Below are 19,384 nucleotides of genomic sequence, written 5' to 3'. Positions count from 1 at the left end.
ATCAACTACCAAGGCACATCTTCCCCGTTCACTGAGTTGACCAGAAACTTGGGCAGCTTAGAGCATAGAAGAAAGGTCGTTGACCTGACTCTGTTTTACCTATACTACCACGGAAAATGCTCCTCAGGGTTGTCTCACCTAGAGCAGTCTTTGCAAGACCTACTCAACAGGCAGAGATGGCTCATGAGTTAGCCTTCAGTCAATTTATTGGCATTTTCTCTGGAGAAGTGCAAGTCTGTGTAATCAACTACCAAGGCACATCTTCCCCGTTCACTGAGTTGACCAGAAACTTGGGCAGCTTAGAGCATAGAAGAAAGGTCGTTGACCTGACTCTGTTTTACCTATACTACCACGGAAAATGCTCCTCAGGGTTGTCTCACCTAGAGCAGTCTTTGCGAGACCTACTCAACAGGCAGAGATGGCTCATGAGTTAGCCTTCAGTCAATTTATTGGCATTTTCTCTGGAGAAGTGCAAGTCTGTGTAATCAGCTACCAAGGCACATCTTGGCCCCGTTCACTGAGTTGACCAGAAACTTAGGCAGCTTACAGCATAGAAGAAAGGTCGTTGACCTGACTCTGTTTTACCTATACTACCACGGAAAATGCTCCTCAGGGTTGTCTCACCTAGAGCAGTCTTTGCGAGACCTACTCAACAGGCAGAGATGGCTCATGAGTTAGCCTTCAGTCAATTTATTGGCATTTTCTCTGGAGAAGTGCAAGTCTGTGTAATCAGCTACCAAGGCACATCTTGGCCCCGTTCACTACAACCACTTACAGAAGGTCAAAATCGATACAAAGCAGGCACCACTCGAAGTGATCGAATTTTATAGGATTCACCCTCTGGTGCTTACATACATACATAAATGAATATCAGATTTTTCCTGTTTTGCAATATTTAATCTTCTAAAATGTGATTTATTGATCTAATTATTGGAAATAAAACGCAAGTAAGTGAATTCCCTTACTGGAATATATCTTTATGTACAGAGTAGTGCTGAGAATCAGTTCAATTCGGCTCTGTACTATTGTTTATTTAGTTTTTTCAGTTGAAAAATGATAAAACATTTGAAATCATTATGTCAATAATGTGATATTACACTGATATACAATAAAATTTCATTTAAAATATGTATTTCCAGTAATTTCGAGAAATACAGGGTTTTCTGGGACTTTTGCAAAAAATTCGGGATTGAGTGGATCCTTGACATTAAAAGGGATAACATGTACAAACTAAAGATAGGAAAAATGAATTTTTTTATTCGATTTTTTGACAAAAATGTATTCGATAAAATTTATGATTCAAGAAATATGTAGATTTTTAGATCGTTGTTCATGCCGAAAAATGTTCGTTAAAGAAGCATTCTGAAGAAAATTATCATAAATTGTATTCAATTATTGAAAATACTTACAGGAGTTATTGGAACACAAACAAACATTTCTAATTGAACTGCATAGTGTCGAATATCTTGATATATGAGGAAAAAATTGAAATGTAGAAAAATTTAGTTGATTATCCTACAACTTATCAAATAAAAACAAAAAATATATATAATATAAATAAATGTAACTTAAAAGTAGGCACCTTGCACTCCTACATACTTCCGGAATCTACGAATGAAAAATTTATTGAAAAATTCATTTTTACCATCTTTATATTGTACAGGTTGTCCCTGTAAAAGTTGCGGATTATTAATTATTGGACATGAGCTGCCCCAGCCTTCAAAGTAAAATTATGTATTCCGGCCAACACTATACATGGACATACGTATGTACATTAAAAATTCATAATTTTCGAATGTATAATTCAGAAAATATACTTAAATATAAGCTCTGATTTTGCAACTTTGAAGGCTTATAACTCAGAAACGATGGATCGTATGAGAAATTTTTTATATCACAGCATTAGTTTCGCATCATCTACTCACTCCCGAATTTTCCCGAAGTCCCGGAACATATTTAAGCCTGACAACACCGCATATAATTAAATTTTTAATGCTTCTTGATAATGTTCTTGATTTTAGGTCTCTTCTGTTTCAAAATTAATTTTTTATAATATTTTTTGAAAAATCATCTTCAAACATTCAATTATACTGATCGTTTTATTAAGTCCAATAAAGATTTCATCATTTTTTTCAAGTTTTTTGTATTTTTTTTTCAAAATCAAATCCGGTACCTCTTAAAAAATCACTGATTATAATACCTGACATTTTCTGTGTAGTTTAGAGAATTTTATACAATTTATTCGATTTTAATAGAATTTAAATAGAATTTTGTTCCAATAAGAAAAATTGATTTTCTCTCAGTCCTCCATCTCAAATATATAGCAGTAATCAATTGAATTATTTGTATTTTTTATTAGAATTTACAAAATAGAGCCATAAATTTTACTTAAATTATTTAGTCTTTTTTATCATTTTTGAATCTTTATAATTGAATTTATGTTTTTTTTTGATATTTTATGATTCAATAACGCAGTTTTAATTTTTTTATCGTATTGATGCCCTTTTAGTCTATTTTCTAAATACTGAGATGTCTGCCCTATGTAATCAGCGTCACAATTACTACAAGGCACTTGATATATAATATTACGTCATGGTTTTTGGTTATTAAATTAATTTAATAGTTGTTGAGAAAGTCATTCTGTCTAAAAAATAAAAAATCAAATTTCTATTTTCGTAGCTGGTCTAATTAATCTTGCAAACACAGCTTGGTCTAACATTCATGGCGGTAGCTTGATCCAAGGACTACTACTTTGACCGAAAAAGGAGTGGCAAAACATCTAAAAGGACTTAAACTTTTACACGATTCTACATTCGCTGCTTTGATAACTCAAAAAGAATGGACAAGCCGTTTTCGATGTATAAGCTGGAATCGATTTTTGAATCGAAAATCCTCACTAGTTGGTATGAGCCCCATAAGATGTTTTGCGTCTTTTTACTCATGACTACTTAAAGCATCATCACTTCTTTCGAATCATCTAATCTGTTAGAATAAATAAAATAATTCCGTTATTAAAAAGAAATCAATTCATTATAGACGCCCAACAAAAACTACTTTTCTACTTTATTTAATGAAAAAAAAACCGAACAATTGAAAATATATGAAGCCATTCGAAGCAGATTTATTAACCAACTTTTTGTAATAAAACAAATAAAAAGGTCGGCATTCATTCAATTTATAGTAGGCTGAGTTGATCTTTCGGTAGAAGCCTCATATATTATGAAAAGAAAGAAGAAACGGAACAAAATGAATATTTACTAAAAAGCTTTACTGTGTGGATTAAATGGGTAGGTATATATATGACATGCCCAAAAATCGAAAATAAATTTTAAGCAAAACTATCTGTAATAATGTATTTGCAATTTTATCTAGAAATTAAGCCACTGCATTATTCATATTTTAAATCATATATTATAAACGATAAATGGGGATATAGCTCAGTGGTAGAGCATTCGACTGCAGATCGAGAGGTCCCCGGTTCAAACCCGGGTGTCCCCTATTCTCTTTTTGTTAGTTTTTTAATGAACTTTTTTCAACTTTAAAAATTGATACGCGTTTTGAGAATATGCTCAACGCAAACACGTACACTGTGTTGAAAAGACGGAAATATGAAAGTTTCAAGCACATTTTATTATCCAGTTAGACAACAAGCATTATTACCTTCAATATGAATGCAATTTAATGAAAAAATGATTGACGGTGCTTCATTAGTACATTCTACTTTGAAGCCCACTACTATGCTCAGTTACAACAATGGTTGGAAGTCCCATGGTCGTCCTCGAGGAAAAAATAAAGCTGAACTTTTTGTGAGGTTAGGATAAAAATAATTGATGGTGTAATTAAGAACATTTAGCAGCTTCTTTTTCCTTTTGCTATCACAATGCAGCACGCTTTTATTTATAAAATTGGGACTATGATAAAAACGAGAAGATTAAATACTAATTAAGAAGTTTTAGTGTTAAAAATATATAATTATAAATATATAGAATTGAATTGTCTTGGACGAAGAAGCTTTTATCATTTTCAGCTTTCTAGTTAATTTTATTAACAAATAATGATAGCTTATTTAGGGTATCATATTCACGCCAGCTCCATCACCATCTAGTATCAAAGTAATCGTCAAGACGAATTAAACGAGCACAAACTCGATGAGATTGCGTCGTTCAATTACGGAGTTCGTATGGCCACCTCCATCATCAGATCAGCTCTATGTCATAACCAGGAAATGGATCAAATTTAACTTGCAAGGAAAACGGTTGAAGCAGGAAGTTCAAAATAACCAAAATCATCAAGCGGCTAGCACCAATTTGAGTTTTCCAGATGTGTCGCAAAATTTCCATCAAATGATTAACCAAAATCAATTAAACCATTTATGATTATTCATTGCTAATAACAAAAAAATGAGCAATCAAAAAAATTCAAAGGGGACACCCGGGTTTGAACCGGGGACCTCTCGATCTGCAGTCGAATGCTCTACCACTGAGCTATATCCCCATGGTACAAGGCGACGTATTTACATATAACGTATTTTTCAAAATTTTGAAAATTTTCAAAAATTCATTTCAATTAATTTTATAAACTATAAGTACGATAAAATGTAGATATGAAAATATATGTATCAACATAGAGATTGCCTTCGTTACGAAGTTTGACAAAAATGTGACATTTTCTGAAGAGTAAAATATTTATTACCATAACGAAAAATATTATAAATAAAACATTTTTAGAATTCATAATATGTTAGTTGTAAATATACTCTAAATTATCAATTTGAACTTTTTATAGTTACAGTGGAATTTGTAAAACAGAATTATTTAATTTAAAGATAAAAATACAAATTTTCTGATAGATGTATATTTTTTTTACTTTTATACGTTTATGTTACTTTATTCTTGTGGGGATATAGCTCAGTGGTAGAGCATTCGACTGCAGATCGAGAGGTCCCCGGTTCAAACCCGGGTGTCCCCTAGCCTCTTTTTTGTTAGTTAATTTTTCAATAAACTTTTTTCAACTTTAAAAATTGATACGCATTTTGAGAGTGTGCTCAGCACAAGCGCGTACGCTGTATTAAATTTTTTTTAAATGATTAAATCAGATTATAGATAATCATTAGCTTGTTAAACTTTATAATTTCTACATAGTTTCTGATAATATAAAGAAAATATAGATTTTTAATTATGTAAATAATATACAAGGTATAGTTTTATAGTACTGCACAGTATGTCCTTGATTAACTTCATCTAGATAAAAAAAACAACAGTACTGAATACACTGTTTAAACTACCACTACACCAACACCCACAATTATACTGTCTGACGCGCGTTTCGATAACCAAGTTATCGTCTTCAGAATATCGCTAACGGTTCCAAAAATTCCCACTTAGATAAAAAACAGTTTTCGCTTGATCCCGAGAGACTTTAACCAATTGCTGGATATTCTATTTTTCCAATGTTCAATCCTCTGACCATATAGCCCAGATCCTCATCATCCTGTTTCATTACTACTTGATCCCCCTCAAAATTTCCTTCATTTCTGACTGGTATTTCCTCTCACTTCATTTTCCAAAGTATCCATTGAAATCACAAAAAAGTAGCGATGTGAAACAACATCTCCGTAGAAGCTCTTCAGTTTTGGATGGTGTTGTGTACAGTTTTCATAGCGATTCCATTTCGTTCCATCACTCTCCATATTTCTTCGAGTCGATAAATACTAAATGTACATTTTTTGGTCTTTTTCTTCCCTAGAAGTTGTTGAATTGTGTAGATCTATGTGATCTAATTATGACCTTCCTGCTACGAATCCTACCTGTTCTTACAATATTTTCCCAAATATTCTGCCCATTAAATCCATGACAAATATCCCATGACAGTTTACAATCTCCATTTATCACGATTTCGTAGTATTCTTAGTAGTTTTTGGATCCGTATTTGATTAATTCCTATTTTTATCTGATTTCACTGTTTAACGTACTATGTGTGCAATGTTTATGAATCTTCTGTCTATTTTCTGTAAGTAGGTTTCCAAGACTTTGTACATCTTGATCCTTCCATTTGTTGTCCAATATCTTGACAGCTATATTGCGATTGATAATTTTTTTTGTTGTCAATCTATCCATTTCTTCATTTTTCATTCCGTATTTTTGGTGATCTTCCTGTGTTTTTGTGATCAGCTACTTCTTCTTCCCTCTTATCGTCGCGATGGTTGTATCACTTAATTTGTTTTTGTGTTTATCGATTCTTCTATTTCCCCCAATGCTTCAAATGCAGCATCTTTATGGTGCTCTTTATCCATAATTATATTTGTTCTGTTTCATCGTACTGGATGGATTAATAGTTGGACCATCTTTAATATAGATTTACCAACAATTGGGGGCGAGACCATGGTTTAAGATGGTCTAAAATCTGTGCAATAAAATCCGTAGTCAATATATTTAGGTATGTACATATTTAAATGAGTAGTTATTCGGAAATTTCCTATTTATTTTCGGAAGTGGTGGGCCACTCTAAAAACTAAATTAAGATTGCGATCTTTTTATTATTCTCCAAAATGAAATATAAAAATTCGTTTTACCTTTGCGACCGACCTACTTTTTTAGAGACAGTCCTTTTTGAATAAATCATGGGATGCAAAAAAATATTAATCACAAAAATTTCCATCGTCTCTTCGACTCGTTTGAAACATTTGGCGCTTTTCAAATATTCACTGCTCCCAATGACTTCGCCTTCTAAATGAGAGTCAGTAAACGAAAACCGAATAAAAGTCTTTGTAAATTTCCAGTTTGATTTCCAGATAGAAATCGCTTGCCAAGTGGATTGAGGACGTTGACTTTACAGAGCTACACCCCAAATATTAATTCCTATTTGAAATAAGGTTAGAATTTTATCTTGTAAATTATTATTTTCAGACTTGGGAATAGATAAAAACGAAAACATCGTCGTTACACAGTTCTGAATAGTGAAGGAAGAAGATGGAAATAATCACCTTATTTTTCGCATAATTTGAAAAACTTTTCTATATTACATAATTTTCTCTTTTAATAATGTTCAAGTGTTTTTAAATTTTTGAGTTACATGAAGAATCTACGTCTCAAGGTCGTGTTAAATATACCCCGAATGAAAATTTAGGTATGGCAAAACTTCGTTCAAAGTGGTGCGGCGCGACCTGACAAACGACCAAAAATAACAACAAATTGATGATTCTAAGCTGTTCAACTCTAATTTTTGCCTCTATATATGGCAATGGATAAAACATAGATCTATTATTTCACACAGATAGTCAGCCGATTGAATAGCACGCGATAAACCGACTCCAAAGCATGGAAAGACGCAAAAGTCAGCTGGCAAGGCTATAATGGTATTAATATTTTGGGATGCGCATGGTATAATACTCATCGACTATATTAAAACGGGAAAAACTATAAACAGCGACTATAACATAGCGGAAAAACGGATTTATTTGAAGGCTTTGAAGACCTTACACATCCACTGTATTCTTCAGATCTGACTTTCAGCGACTTTTCCTCGAGAGGATGGTCGTTGGATAGAATTTTTGCGACATAAAGAGGTTCATTTGAAGAAAAAGAAAGTGATGTTCCATCGAGAGAAAGCACCATATTACAAATCAAAGAAGACGATGGGGAAATTGCATAAATTAGGCTTTGATTAGCTTACGCATCTCTTCCTGGGTTGCCCCTTTCTCTTTTTCCTTATCTTCTTTGCAGTACTAATTTTGGCATCCGTTCTCTATGTAGTTTCTCAACACGTTCCAACCATCTCACTTTCTATCCCTTAATAAACGAGTTTATTGTAGCTTCTCCATAAAGTTCTTCCAATTCTTTATTAGTTCTTCTCATCCAGCCCTCTTCTGTGTGTACTCCTCCGTAGATTCCTCTTAGTATCTTCCTTTTCCATCTTTCCAACATGGTTTCATCTGCCTTTTTGATATCCATGTCTCACATGCATATGTTACGTTGGGTCTTACTATCGTTTTATATATTCTTATTTTTGTTTTTCTTGACACGTATTTTGACTTCACCAGTGATTTAATACCTCCGAATTTTTGTGTTCCTTTAGTTATTCTGGCTTGCAGTTTTAATTCTTCTACTCCCTTGTCTTCCATTACTACTCCTAGATACACAAAGTTGGAAACTCTTGTGTACTCTTTGTGTCTGGTTGTTCTAAAGGACAAGTAATCTTCTGTTTCTCTCTGTGTATCTCCCATGATCATATATTTTGTCTTCTCTTGATTTATTTCTAGTCCAAAATTTTTAGCTTCTTCTTCCAATTTTATTACTGCTTTCTTTAAGTGCTTCTTGGATTTTGCTATCAACGCTACGTCACCTGCGAAAACTAGACATTAGCATTCGTTATTGAAGATTGTTCCATTGCTTTTTAATTTAGAATTTTAGATAATTACTTCTAAAACCATATTAAACTTATGCCCTTTCTATATCACTTCATTTTTTGTTTTATCTTAGTCTAACTAATCTGATTATTTTTGCCTGTACTCCTAATTTTCTTAGTACTGCGTACATGTTGTTCCTATTTATTTCGTCATATGCCTGCTTAAAATCTATGAATAAGGAATAAAATGGTATCTTGTATTCATAGCAGGTGGTTTGTAATTCTTTTGGGGAGAAAATCTGGTCCGTTGTTGACCTATTAGCTCTAAAGCCTGCTTGATATTCCCCCTAGTATTTTCTCGGCATATTCTTTTAGTCTGTTCTTTATTATTTTCGTTAGCATTTTATACTAACAATGCAATCTGCCCATAGTTTTCACATTTTTTGGAATCTGACATATTAGTGCTTTCCTCCATTCTTGGGGTACGCTCTGTTCTTCTCATATTATTTGGATTAATTCGTATAAGTTTCTCTGCAACTTTTCTCCTTTTAAAATTTCAGCTTAATTTCACTTTCCCCTGGTTCTTTGTTGTTTTTTGGTTCTGTTCTGTTCTATTATGGATTTTACTTCTTCTTCACTTGGTACTTCTACTTTAATGCCACCTTCCTCTAGATCACTTTGCTCTATTTCCCTTATTTCCCTTGCTTGTTCTGCTTCATTTTCGATTAGTAATTTCTGAAAGTGCTTTTTCCATTTCAGCTTTACTTCTTGTGGTTCATGTACCATTATCCTTTCTTCTGTTTATTGTTTGGTACCCTCTTTACATTTTTTTCGTTTCTTGATAAAAGGATCTTATCTCTTTCTTCTGAATTTTTTCCTCAATTGGTTTCAAAGTTTCTTCGTTATATTGCCGTGTTATTAAGATACGAAAACTTCCTGGTTAGTCTATTATTTACATCTTGCACGCCTTTTTGTGCTATTAAGCCTTTGATTTATAAAAGCATGTGTATTATTATAAAATTTAATAAACGGATTGTATGGTGGGCAATCGGCTCTCTCGGGGATTTTCACCTTGGCGTGGTGAGAGGGCTCAGTAACTTTCAATATCCAGGGAGCGATGCCGGCGGTAGCATAGCTACTGGTAGGGCCACCCTTGCCGGTAAGGTCTCGAAGAGATGAAAGTGAAGCTAAGGAAACCCACAACGGTGAGGCGTCTGACCCAGAGTGGGCGGCTTCAAACAGCGTCTGTATCTCCATGTTAGGAGCGGCTGAAATACACACTCGCCAACACGCAATGGCAAGCGTGGCGTTTTATTTGCCAAAAAACCCTCAAAGTTATGTCGAGTTTTAAAACAATTACGGAACGACCCCAGGCAAGTAGGATAGATCGTCCAAAATCTTGTGCTGAAGAAACTTCAGTCAGTCCCATGGATTCTGGGGGGCACAAAAAACCGACAAGCAAATCAAGTAGAAACACTAAGATCTTTAAAATCATAACCTACAATGTAAGAACATTATCGTCAAGTAGTAAACTTCTAGAAATGGAAGAGGAGATTAAGGACATAAGCTGGGATATAATCGGTTTATGTGAAACAAGAAGAAAAGAAGAACAACTTCTTAAATTGAAGTCCGGACATATAATCGGTTTATGTGAAACAAGAAGAAAAGAAGAACAACTTCTTAAATTGAAGTCCGGACATCTCTTTTATCAAAATGAAAATCCCAACAGCCCTGACGGTGGTATAGGATTCTTAATAAACAAACGACTTGAAAAATCAATAGTCACTCTAAAGACTATATCAGACAGAGTGGCATATATAACACTTTCCATAAGTAAAAGGTATGAAATTAAAATTATTCAAGTATACGCTCCTACGACAGCCCACACAGATGAGGAAGTTGACATCTTCTATGGTGACATAGAAAAAGCACTTAAAGAGAATCGATGCTACTATACTTTTATTATGGGGGACTTTAACGCCAAAATTGGAAAACAAACAGATATGTCGGAGGTGGCAATTGGAAGCTTTGGAATAGTTGGTCGAAATGAGAGAGGACAGACATTGATAGATTTCCTGCACAATCAAAAGTTATATGTAATGAACAGCTTCTTTCAAAAGAAATTGCATAGACGATGGACTTGGGTAAACCCAAATGGAAGAACAAAAAATGAAATAGACTTCTTTATCACGACGCGGAAAAGATTTGTCACAGATGTTACAGTTCTAAATAAATTCGGTATAGGGAGTGATCATAGAGCTGTAAGAGCAACTGTAAGAATAAACGCCAGAAATGAACGACAAAAAATGATAAGAAAGAAACAACAAATAAAGTGGGAGACCCCAGAAGATATTGATGCGTATAATACTTTCTTAACTGAATCCCTGAACACAAACCAGTCACTAGACATAAACATATTAAATGAAGAAATCACTGGAACAATATTAAAAGCACAACAAAAATACTGTAAAAGAGATGGAGATAAAGAAGAAAAAATAAGCAAAAATACAAAAGATCTAATTAGACAAAGAAGACTTCTAGTAGAACAACAAAAGGAAGATACAAGCGAAATAAGAACACTAAATAAGACTATTTCAAAAGAAATACGGAAAGATTTAAGGAAATATAACACAGAAAAAACCAGACAAGTAATCGAAGAAAATAAAAGTATGAAGGTGCTTAGAAGGAGACTAGCTGATGGGAAAAAGGAAATCATCAAACTCAAGGATAACAACAAAAAAGAAACAAACAATAGGAGAGAATTGGTAAAAATTGTAGAAGAATTCTACAAGGAACTATATAGGAGCAGAAGAGAAGAATTAAATATTACAGAAAATAAAATGAAAGTCGTAAACCAAGGTTCAGAACTTGTACTCGAAATAACAATTGAAGAGTCAAAAAATGCCCTAACGGAAATGAAAAACAAGAAAGCGGCAGGAGAAGACCAAATTGTGATAGAAGCTGTCAAAGTTGGGGGTGAGAAACTTTTAAAAGAAATAATCTCCCTCTTCAATCTATGTCTACAAAAGGGGGAAATCCCGGAAAAGTGGAGAAATGCGACGATAATTCTCATCCACAAAAAAGGGGATATAACGAACCTTGAAAACTATAGACCTATAAGCTTGCTTTCTCACCTTTATAAATGGTTCACTAAGATCGTAACGAAACGCTTGGAACGAAAGTTAGACTTTTATCAGCCCAGAGAACAGGCGGGGTTCAGAATAGGGTATGGAACAAACGACCATTTGCAAACGATTAAGATACTGATAGAAAAATCCATAGAATATAATAGGCCCCTCGTAATGATATTTGTCGATTTTAAAAAGGCGTTTGACACAGTTGAACTTCCAGCAATTTTATCAGCCCTGCAACAATGTAGGATAGACTACAGATACGCAAAGCTCATTAAACACATATATGAAAACGCAACTCTAAATGTAAATCTCCACGAACCAACAAATAAGATACATGTAGGACGCGGGATTAGACAAGGAGACACTATCTCTCCTAAGCTCTTCACATGTGTGTTGGAATACTCTTTCAAAAAATTAAACTGGGAAGAGAAAGGTATAAATATCGACGGTGAGTATCTAAACCACCTGCGTTTCGCAGACGATATCGTCATAATCACCGACAATATGCAAGACGCTCGGCAGATGGCCACGGATTTGAAAAGAACCACAATGAATATTGGTCTAGAAATAAATTTAGACAAAACCAAATTTATGACAAATCTGGTAACAAATGATAACATAATTATCGATGGAGGTGCGATAGCGCAAGTATATGACTATAAATATCTAGGCCATGAAGTGAGGATAAGAAGAGATAACCAAACGTGTGAGATAAAGCGTCGAATACAGTTAGGATGGATAGCTTTTGGCAAGTTGAGTAGTACCTTGAAATCAGACTTACCAATAAGCCTAAAGAGAAAAGTATATGAGCAGTGTGTTATACCTGTGATGTCCTATGGGGCAGAGACGCTTACCCTCACGAGACAAACTGGAGGAAAGATGAGAGTGGCGCAACGGGCAATGGAAAGGGCAATATTGGGAATTACGAGAAGGGATAGAATTACAAATGAGAACATAAGAAGAAGAACAAACGTTAAGGACATTATTGAAATTATAGCCCAAAAGAAATGGAAATGGGCAGGCCATGTAGCCCGAATGACGGATAATAGATGGACGAAAAGAATATTGGAGTGGAGGCCAAGAATGGATAAGAGAAGTAGAGGCAGGCCGCCAACAAGATGGAGTGACGATGTAAAGAGAATTGTAGGAAATTGGATACATACAGCTCAAGATAGAGATAGATGGTTTAAACTAGAGGAGGCCTATATCCAGCAGTGGATGGAAGATGGCTGATAGATGATGATGATGGTGGGCAAAACTTTTTGACCGGTAGTGTAAATTGAAACTCCGATAATATTTTTTTTATAGTTTATTAAAGTTTGGTTCATAATAATTACGTGGCGATTCTATACTTAAAGATAAATTAAAATTTTGTTGTTCGTCTTGATATCGCGCTTTAAGTAAATAGCAATTCACCAAATCATCCGTCCTGAAATTATAACACATCGCACCTAATTGAGACTTTTCCAAAAATTCTCTAGTTATTTCTAAATTAATTTCCCTGCAATCTTCATAACAATCTAAAGGTTTGTAATATTCGTACAAACCTTTAAATTTGATTTTCTTCCGTTTAGTCGGGTACCGCTTTCTAACTTTTTTCGTTTTAACCGTAGCGTCGTTGGCATCTGATAGAGTAAACAATTTCAAAAGTTTATTAATAAGAGGAGGACATTTGGATACGTTCGTTACGTTTTCACTAACACGAGATTCTGTCGTAGTATAACAACTCGGAGTTCTTGAAAGCGAAAGATTAAACGGTGGTGGGTAATCGGGAATCTTTCCTAAAAGTTTCCCCAAGACATCGCCTATGTAAGGTAGAAACGGCGGATTTTGCGCTACCATGTAAAAGGTTTTTTGGTATGTCGCCAATCTGGGGTCTCTATAAAATCTGCATAAGAATTCAAAGGTTTGGTATTTACTACCGTGTTTCTTTCTAACATAAGCCCAGGTATCTTTTAATCTGTAAACTGCTGGGGATTGTAATGAAGCTAGAACGGTTCTGCACGATTGGTAATTGGATATTTTATGACATTTATCTGCTACGTTGACAAGTCTAGCTATTAATCTAGCTCTATCTTTATTATTGTCGTTTTTAAGTATTTCGAAAGCGAAAAGGTTTCTTATCCTTTCGGAAAATATGATAAGGGCGTTGATATTAGGGGTGTTGGTAGCAGATTGTTGCCATAATATAGTATCTAATTCCATAGAGGATATTTTCAAAAATAAATCTTTATCAATCATCGTTAAATGTTGTGCTAACGCCGTCGAATCAAAATCCCATATTGATAGATATTTATCTAACTCTAATTGACGTTTCAAACATTGTAATGGAGTTTCGTTTTTCTTTATATCGAGTACTTCGGAAACATCGACGCTATTAGGAAAAATCGTATGTATAAAACCATGTTTCTTTCTACGTTTCGTTTTGAAATATTCCTCTTCAGATTCTTCGTCAGAATTTATTTTTTGCTTATTTTGATAGAATCTTCGGAAGAAATTGTAGTTTTTCTTTTTTTTGTATTTAATCGATTCGTGATAATCCTTGATCGATTTTAGATCTTTGAGTATCCCTCGATATATCAACTTTGCCGATTGCGGTCTATATTTATAACAGGGCGTCCAAAATAGAGTAATCGGTGTTTTTTCGTTGTTTGTGATAAAATTACATCCTTTTCTTTTATTAAGAGATACGAATTGTTGAGATATGGAAGCGGTTAAATGTTTTTTAACACAAGTACGTTCTTTCGATAACAAACATACCGACGAAACCACTTTCTTCACTTGAACGGAATATTTATCACCTTTAGATATATTTAAAGGTCCCAAACCGAAATGGAAATTTGATTCCGGTGTCAAACCGTATCGTCTTCTGTGTTTGATTTTGTATTTTTGCGGATCTGATACTCGAAAAAATTCCCAAGCTAAAACGGCTGTTTCTGCTAAATGTTCGTAGTTTAAAATAGCTGAGATACTGGGTAAGGACGATTTATCTATGAGGCTAAATCGGTGTGGTGGGACGTAATCGTCGGCGGTAAGGAAAAGTCTTATGTTGCATCCTTCGTCTATACCATTTCCAAAACGATTGATCTACAATTAAAACAAACAGAAAAATGATTTCGAAAATAACAACACGCAATTTTTGCATTCAAAATTTCTATACTCTGTGAGTTTGGCCTGAAGAACGTAGCACTTTTTGTATTCGTGCACTTCGTATCGTCGGTGAAGTCTCGTACAAAACTTGAAAATATTTTGGTTTGTAGAGTGACTTTACCAAACAAAATTATTGCCATTTAAAAGTAAGTTGAACAATAAAATTCTAATAAGTTAAAGTTAGAATGCATTGAAGTTTTTTAAACTGAACCTACCATGATAAATTATTATTAATCTTAAGGTTTTACTTCGTGTTAAGTAGCGGCGGACAACCAGGACAACCAGATAGTTATGGAAGATCATGAGAAATACAGGATATGGGAAGACTATGTAGAAGAACTTTATGACGACAATAGACCAGACCAGACCAGAGAACTCGATGCAGAAGAATGTCTAATTGGACCTTCTATTACCAAAGAAAATGTAGAAAAGGCTGTACTAGTCGCTAAAAACAATAAAGCGGCTGGTCTAGATGAAATACCATCAGAAATAGTGAAAATACTGGACGAAAGGGGCATTAGAGTGATTCACAAGCTGTTCAACAAGATATATGATACTGGTCATTACCCTGAACAGTGGCTATCTTCAGTTTTTATTCCTATCCCAAAAAAATCGAACGCAAGAAAGTGTGAAGATCATAGGCTAATTAGCCTTATGAGCCACTCACTAAAAATATTCCTAAGAATAATACATCAGAGATTATAAAGAAAATGTGATAATAATATAAGCGACTCGCAATTTGGATTTAGACAGGGGTTAGGTACAAGAGAGGCAATAGTCGCAACACAGGTCCTTGTACAGAACTGCTATGACCAAAGAAAAAATGTTTGTCTATGCTTCATAGACTACGAAAAAGCTTTCGATAAAGTTCAACATCAAAAACTTATGAAGCTCCTCAAAAAATTGGATTTGGACGAAAAAGACATTCGTTGTATCGAAAATCTGTATTGGCACCAAAAAGCGCAAGTCAAAGTAAATCATGATCTAACTGAGCAAGTTCGGATTCGCAGAGGAGTACGTCAAGGTTGTATATTGTCGCCGCTCCTGTTTAATATATACTCTGAAGCCATCTTTCGAGAGTCACTTGAAGATAGAGACATAGGGATCAAAGTCAATGGAGTCTGGGTCAACAACATACGTTATGCCGATGACACAGTGCTGATTGCAGATATATAGATGACCTACAAACATCAACATCAAAAAAACTAAATTCATGATTATCACTAGGGAAGCGAATACGTTTAGAAAATCTAGAGTAACATATAATGGAAAACCTCGTCGGACGGTGAATTAAAATGCCGAATTGAACAAGCTCGAAGTACATTCATAAAATTTAAAAATGTATTTACATGTACCGACTTTAATCTTGATCTTAGACTGAGACTTGTGCGGTGCTACGTTTGGTCAGTGCTTCTTTACAGGATGGAGGGTTGGACCCTTAAGGTAAAAAACATCAACAAATTAGAGGCATTTGAAATGTGGGTATATCGTAGAATCCTGAAGATACCATGGACTGCCAAAGTGAGGAATGAGGATATTCTCAGGCGTATCAATAAAGACCGTGAACTCTTTAACATCGTGAAGAAACGAAAGATTGCATATCTTGGCCATATAATGCGAGGCCATAAATATCAATTCCTTCAGCTGATAGTCGAGGGCAAGATTGAAGGTAAGAGGGGATTGGGACTTAAGAGGATGTCATGGCTGTGGAACGGGAAGCAGTGGACGGGTATACAAGATATTCAGACATTGATCCATACCGCATATCGCTGTTAAATATTCTTCTGCTTTACGAACAAAAAAAGTCCAACAGAACCAGCTCAGGATTATACGAGATAAAGAAATACTTTATTGTCAAAAAATTGTTTACAATTTGTCGACGAAAGCTTGTAAAAAACTAAGAAACAAACATACAGATAACTAAATAAAGACACAGATAAAATAAAATCTAAATATGAAGTATACACAAGTGAAAATTAACTATACGACAATCCTAAAATAGGTAATATTTTGAATTGAATTGAATATTATTATTAGAAAAGTCGTTTTCAGAGTTAAAGACACTTTTCAGTAAGTATGCCCTCAAATTATTGCGGAATACGGGAAAATATGATATCGATTTAGTTTAAATTGGCAAGTGATTGTGCATTTTTTGCATTGTGAACTATTGAGCCCTTAACTAATCATGAACGTGGAGTAGATAGACAAATTAGGCAAACGGATTCAAAAATTAATAAGGAAGAGTCAATATTATTAATCTATTCATGAAGTCCCGACAGGGAGCACTACTATTTAGTCCGAGTTTTTTGTAGTTTGAGGATTTGTTCAAATTGAGTAGCATCACATGTACCCCTGAAGGAAAGGGCATATCGGCGACTCAATAAAGGCATACAATTTTAAGACGTCAATGGTGGTGTTATTGAATTCAATAGGTTGCAATGTACTTTTATTTGATAAAACTTTAGTTTTAGAAACGTTCAAATACAAATTAGAATCGCACCATGAATTAAAGGTGATTAGGTAACTAGATATGGTCCTATGAAGTACCGTGGATGATCAATGAAATATGGGAAAAGAAAAGAATACTGATGATTCCAATCCTGAAAAAGGGAGACCCAAACTGTGAGGCAGTTATAGACCAGTAATACTCCTAAACAACCTTTAGAGAATTCTGAATACCCTCGTAAGAAAACTGTAGAAACTGTAGAAAACTTCTCTAAACACGGAACGGACGTGCATGTCATATTTGTAGACTTTTGATAGATGATACAGAAGCAGGTGATGGGAAGAAAAGCTTATTAAATTGGAAAATATAACGGTGAACAGCCCTAAGTGCAAAATTTTGACAAAGGATGGGCTAACAAAGGTGATTCCAATACAAAAAGGTGTCAAGCAGGGGGACGCTCTCTTATTGAAAAGCTTAAAAAACTTATAGTGCGGTTAATGGGAAAAAACTGGTGAAATAGGGATGGAGAAGAATGAATGAGATAATTCCGGGAAACTATCAACTCTAAAGAGTGAAAGAGCTCAAGTATTTGGGTGGGACAGCAAATTATGCAAGTAATAAAAGCATAAAAGAGGCAGAGTGTGGGGTTTTTAAGGAGTAAGAGATCTGAACAATAACGCAAAGTTAAAAATATATAAAACAGGAATTAGACCAGTAATTGCATATAGAGCCGAAACCATACGCCTATCGGGGAGGACGAGGAGGATATTAGAATAATTGCAGAGAAAGATCTTAAGGGAAATACCAGGAGCTATCATGGAGGAAACCTAAGAAGGTTAATGGGCCAAGATATCAAGAACGAAGTGAAAGAACTCACTGAGTACTTATAAAAATAATACAGAATTCTTTTGACGATATAAGATTTAGAAATTTACCTGAACGCAATCTCCAATTTTCAATTCATTTGCATCCATGTAACTGATAACATCAGATTGTTTAGTTGCTAAACCTAATTTTGAGGATTTTGGGGTTTTTACAAATTCTTCTATGGTAGGACTTTGTACTATTGGAGCATAATTGTAATTCTCGAAATACTTTCCCAAATATATATTTTTATCCATCCAACCATTTTTATAATTCATTTTATTACTGATATTTTCTACTAAACTGGGAGTCATCCCAAACGTACACCAGAGTTGTTTGTATCCGTTGACGGCTACGAGCTTTTTATCAACAAGATATAAAGTACTACCAGTAGTAGAAGTACCAACCGAAGTTTCAGAACGCGACGACCCGGAATTATCCGGACAAAGAAATTTGATTCTTTCACACCAAAGATTCCAAAACATGGCACGATGTTCAAAACCACCAAGCTCAAAATAAAGCACCCTATTATTGCAAAATCTCGCCTTCAAAGCTTGATTTTTCTTAGTCTTATATATACTGAGGTTAACGCATTCCACTGGATAAATTGCTACTAATTCGAAAGTTTCGATTTCAGGATCGACTCCTGGAGCATATTTGAAATTGACATATTCGACCGGCGGTAAAACGTCTGTAGCTAATACGAGTTTTGACGGCGTTAAGCCTAGATGAACTTGACGGATACCTTCGCCGTCTTTTGTAGTTTGCGCAAACGGACTTTCTATCAAGACCATATCTTCGAAATCGCAGTATTCGGAAAAAAGTAATTTCTGGACTCTATTATCCGCCATTACTTAAATTTTTCAATACAAAAATATCCCACATCGTATCCAAATGCATATGATATCACTCACTTATATTCTGACATTATTTGTCATTATATTATTATAGACGAATATATAAAATATTAATAAATAAAAATTTGAATCATATTCTATCCTTTTTCAGTTTAATATAATAAAAAAAGACAAAATTTAGCAAATAATAACTGTTCTTATTTCAATTGAACGATTTGAACATAAATTGACAGTTATTCGGAATTATGATTGGTTAGATGAATTGTCAATGTCAAAATGATTTTTGAGGTTAATTTCAATTTCTTGATTTAATATGAATACAAAAATAAATGATGAATTTCTTCTGCAGAAACACTATTTTATTTATTTTATTTGAAATCAAAATGCGAAATATGACGTTTCCACCTTGCGCGCATATTTCATTCAAAATCTTACAGCTTGCAATCTCTGTGGACCGTGTCAACACGGTTTCTAATCTTGAATTGCATTAGAAATAATAAAATTGTTTCTCGTATGTCAAGCATTGCATTTAAATTTACCGTAAAAAATAAGTATTTTAGACGTTCAGCTCTTTAGCAATTCACAATTGT

The 19,384-nt window shown here is 34.3% G+C and overlaps 2 protein-coding genes and 3 non-coding genes across 5 annotated transcripts; 3 read left to right on the top strand and 2 right to left on the bottom strand.

Moving 5' to 3' along the window:
• The first annotated feature begins 3,426 nt into the window (after positions 1-3,426).
• On the top strand, positions 3,427-3,498 carry Trnac-gca (transfer RNA cysteine (anticodon GCA)). The gene has a single exon. It is a non-coding gene; the product is annotated as a tRNA-Cys (tRNA).
• Positions 3,499-4,422: 924 nt separating this feature from the next.
• Trnac-gca (transfer RNA cysteine (anticodon GCA)) lies at positions 4,423-4,494 on the bottom strand. The gene has a single exon. It is a non-coding gene; the product is annotated as a tRNA-Cys (tRNA).
• Positions 4,495-4,896: 402 nt separating this feature from the next.
• On the top strand, positions 4,897-4,968 carry Trnac-gca (transfer RNA cysteine (anticodon GCA)). Its single transcript has one exon. It is a non-coding gene; the product is annotated as a tRNA-Cys (tRNA).
• A 4,712-nt stretch (positions 4,969-9,680) lies between these two features.
• LOC130900576 (craniofacial development protein 2-like) lies at positions 9,681-11,446 on the top strand. The gene is made up of 3 exons (XM_057811274.1): positions 9,681-10,675; positions 11,030-11,319; positions 11,373-11,446. The coding sequence occupies exons 1-3, from the start codon at positions 9,681-9,683 to the stop codon at positions 11,444-11,446; spliced, it is 1,359 nt and encodes a 452-aa protein (XP_057667257.1).
• Positions 11,447-12,771: 1,325 nt separating this feature from the next.
• On the bottom strand, positions 12,772-18,841 carry LOC130901110 (uncharacterized). The gene is made up of 2 exons (XM_057812211.1): positions 18,009-18,841; positions 12,772-14,564 (listed from the first exon to the last, which is right to left on the bottom strand). Exons 1-2 carry the CDS (start codon positions 18,786-18,788, stop codon positions 12,780-12,782), a joined length of 2,565 nt encoding a protein of 854 aa, XP_057668194.1. The 5' UTR covers positions 18,789-18,841; the 3' UTR covers positions 12,772-12,779.
• Positions 18,842-19,384: the final 543 nt, after the last annotated feature.

This window comes from Diorhabda carinulata, chromosome X, assembly GCF_026250575.1.
Source record: "Diorhabda carinulata isolate Delta chromosome X, icDioCari1.1, whole genome shotgun sequence".
NCBI classification, from domain to species: domain Eukaryota; kingdom Metazoa; phylum Arthropoda; class Insecta; order Coleoptera; family Chrysomelidae; genus Diorhabda; species Diorhabda carinulata.
Note: the sequence above shows the minus strand (reverse complement) of the source record. Positions and strands in the feature narration are given on the sequence as shown.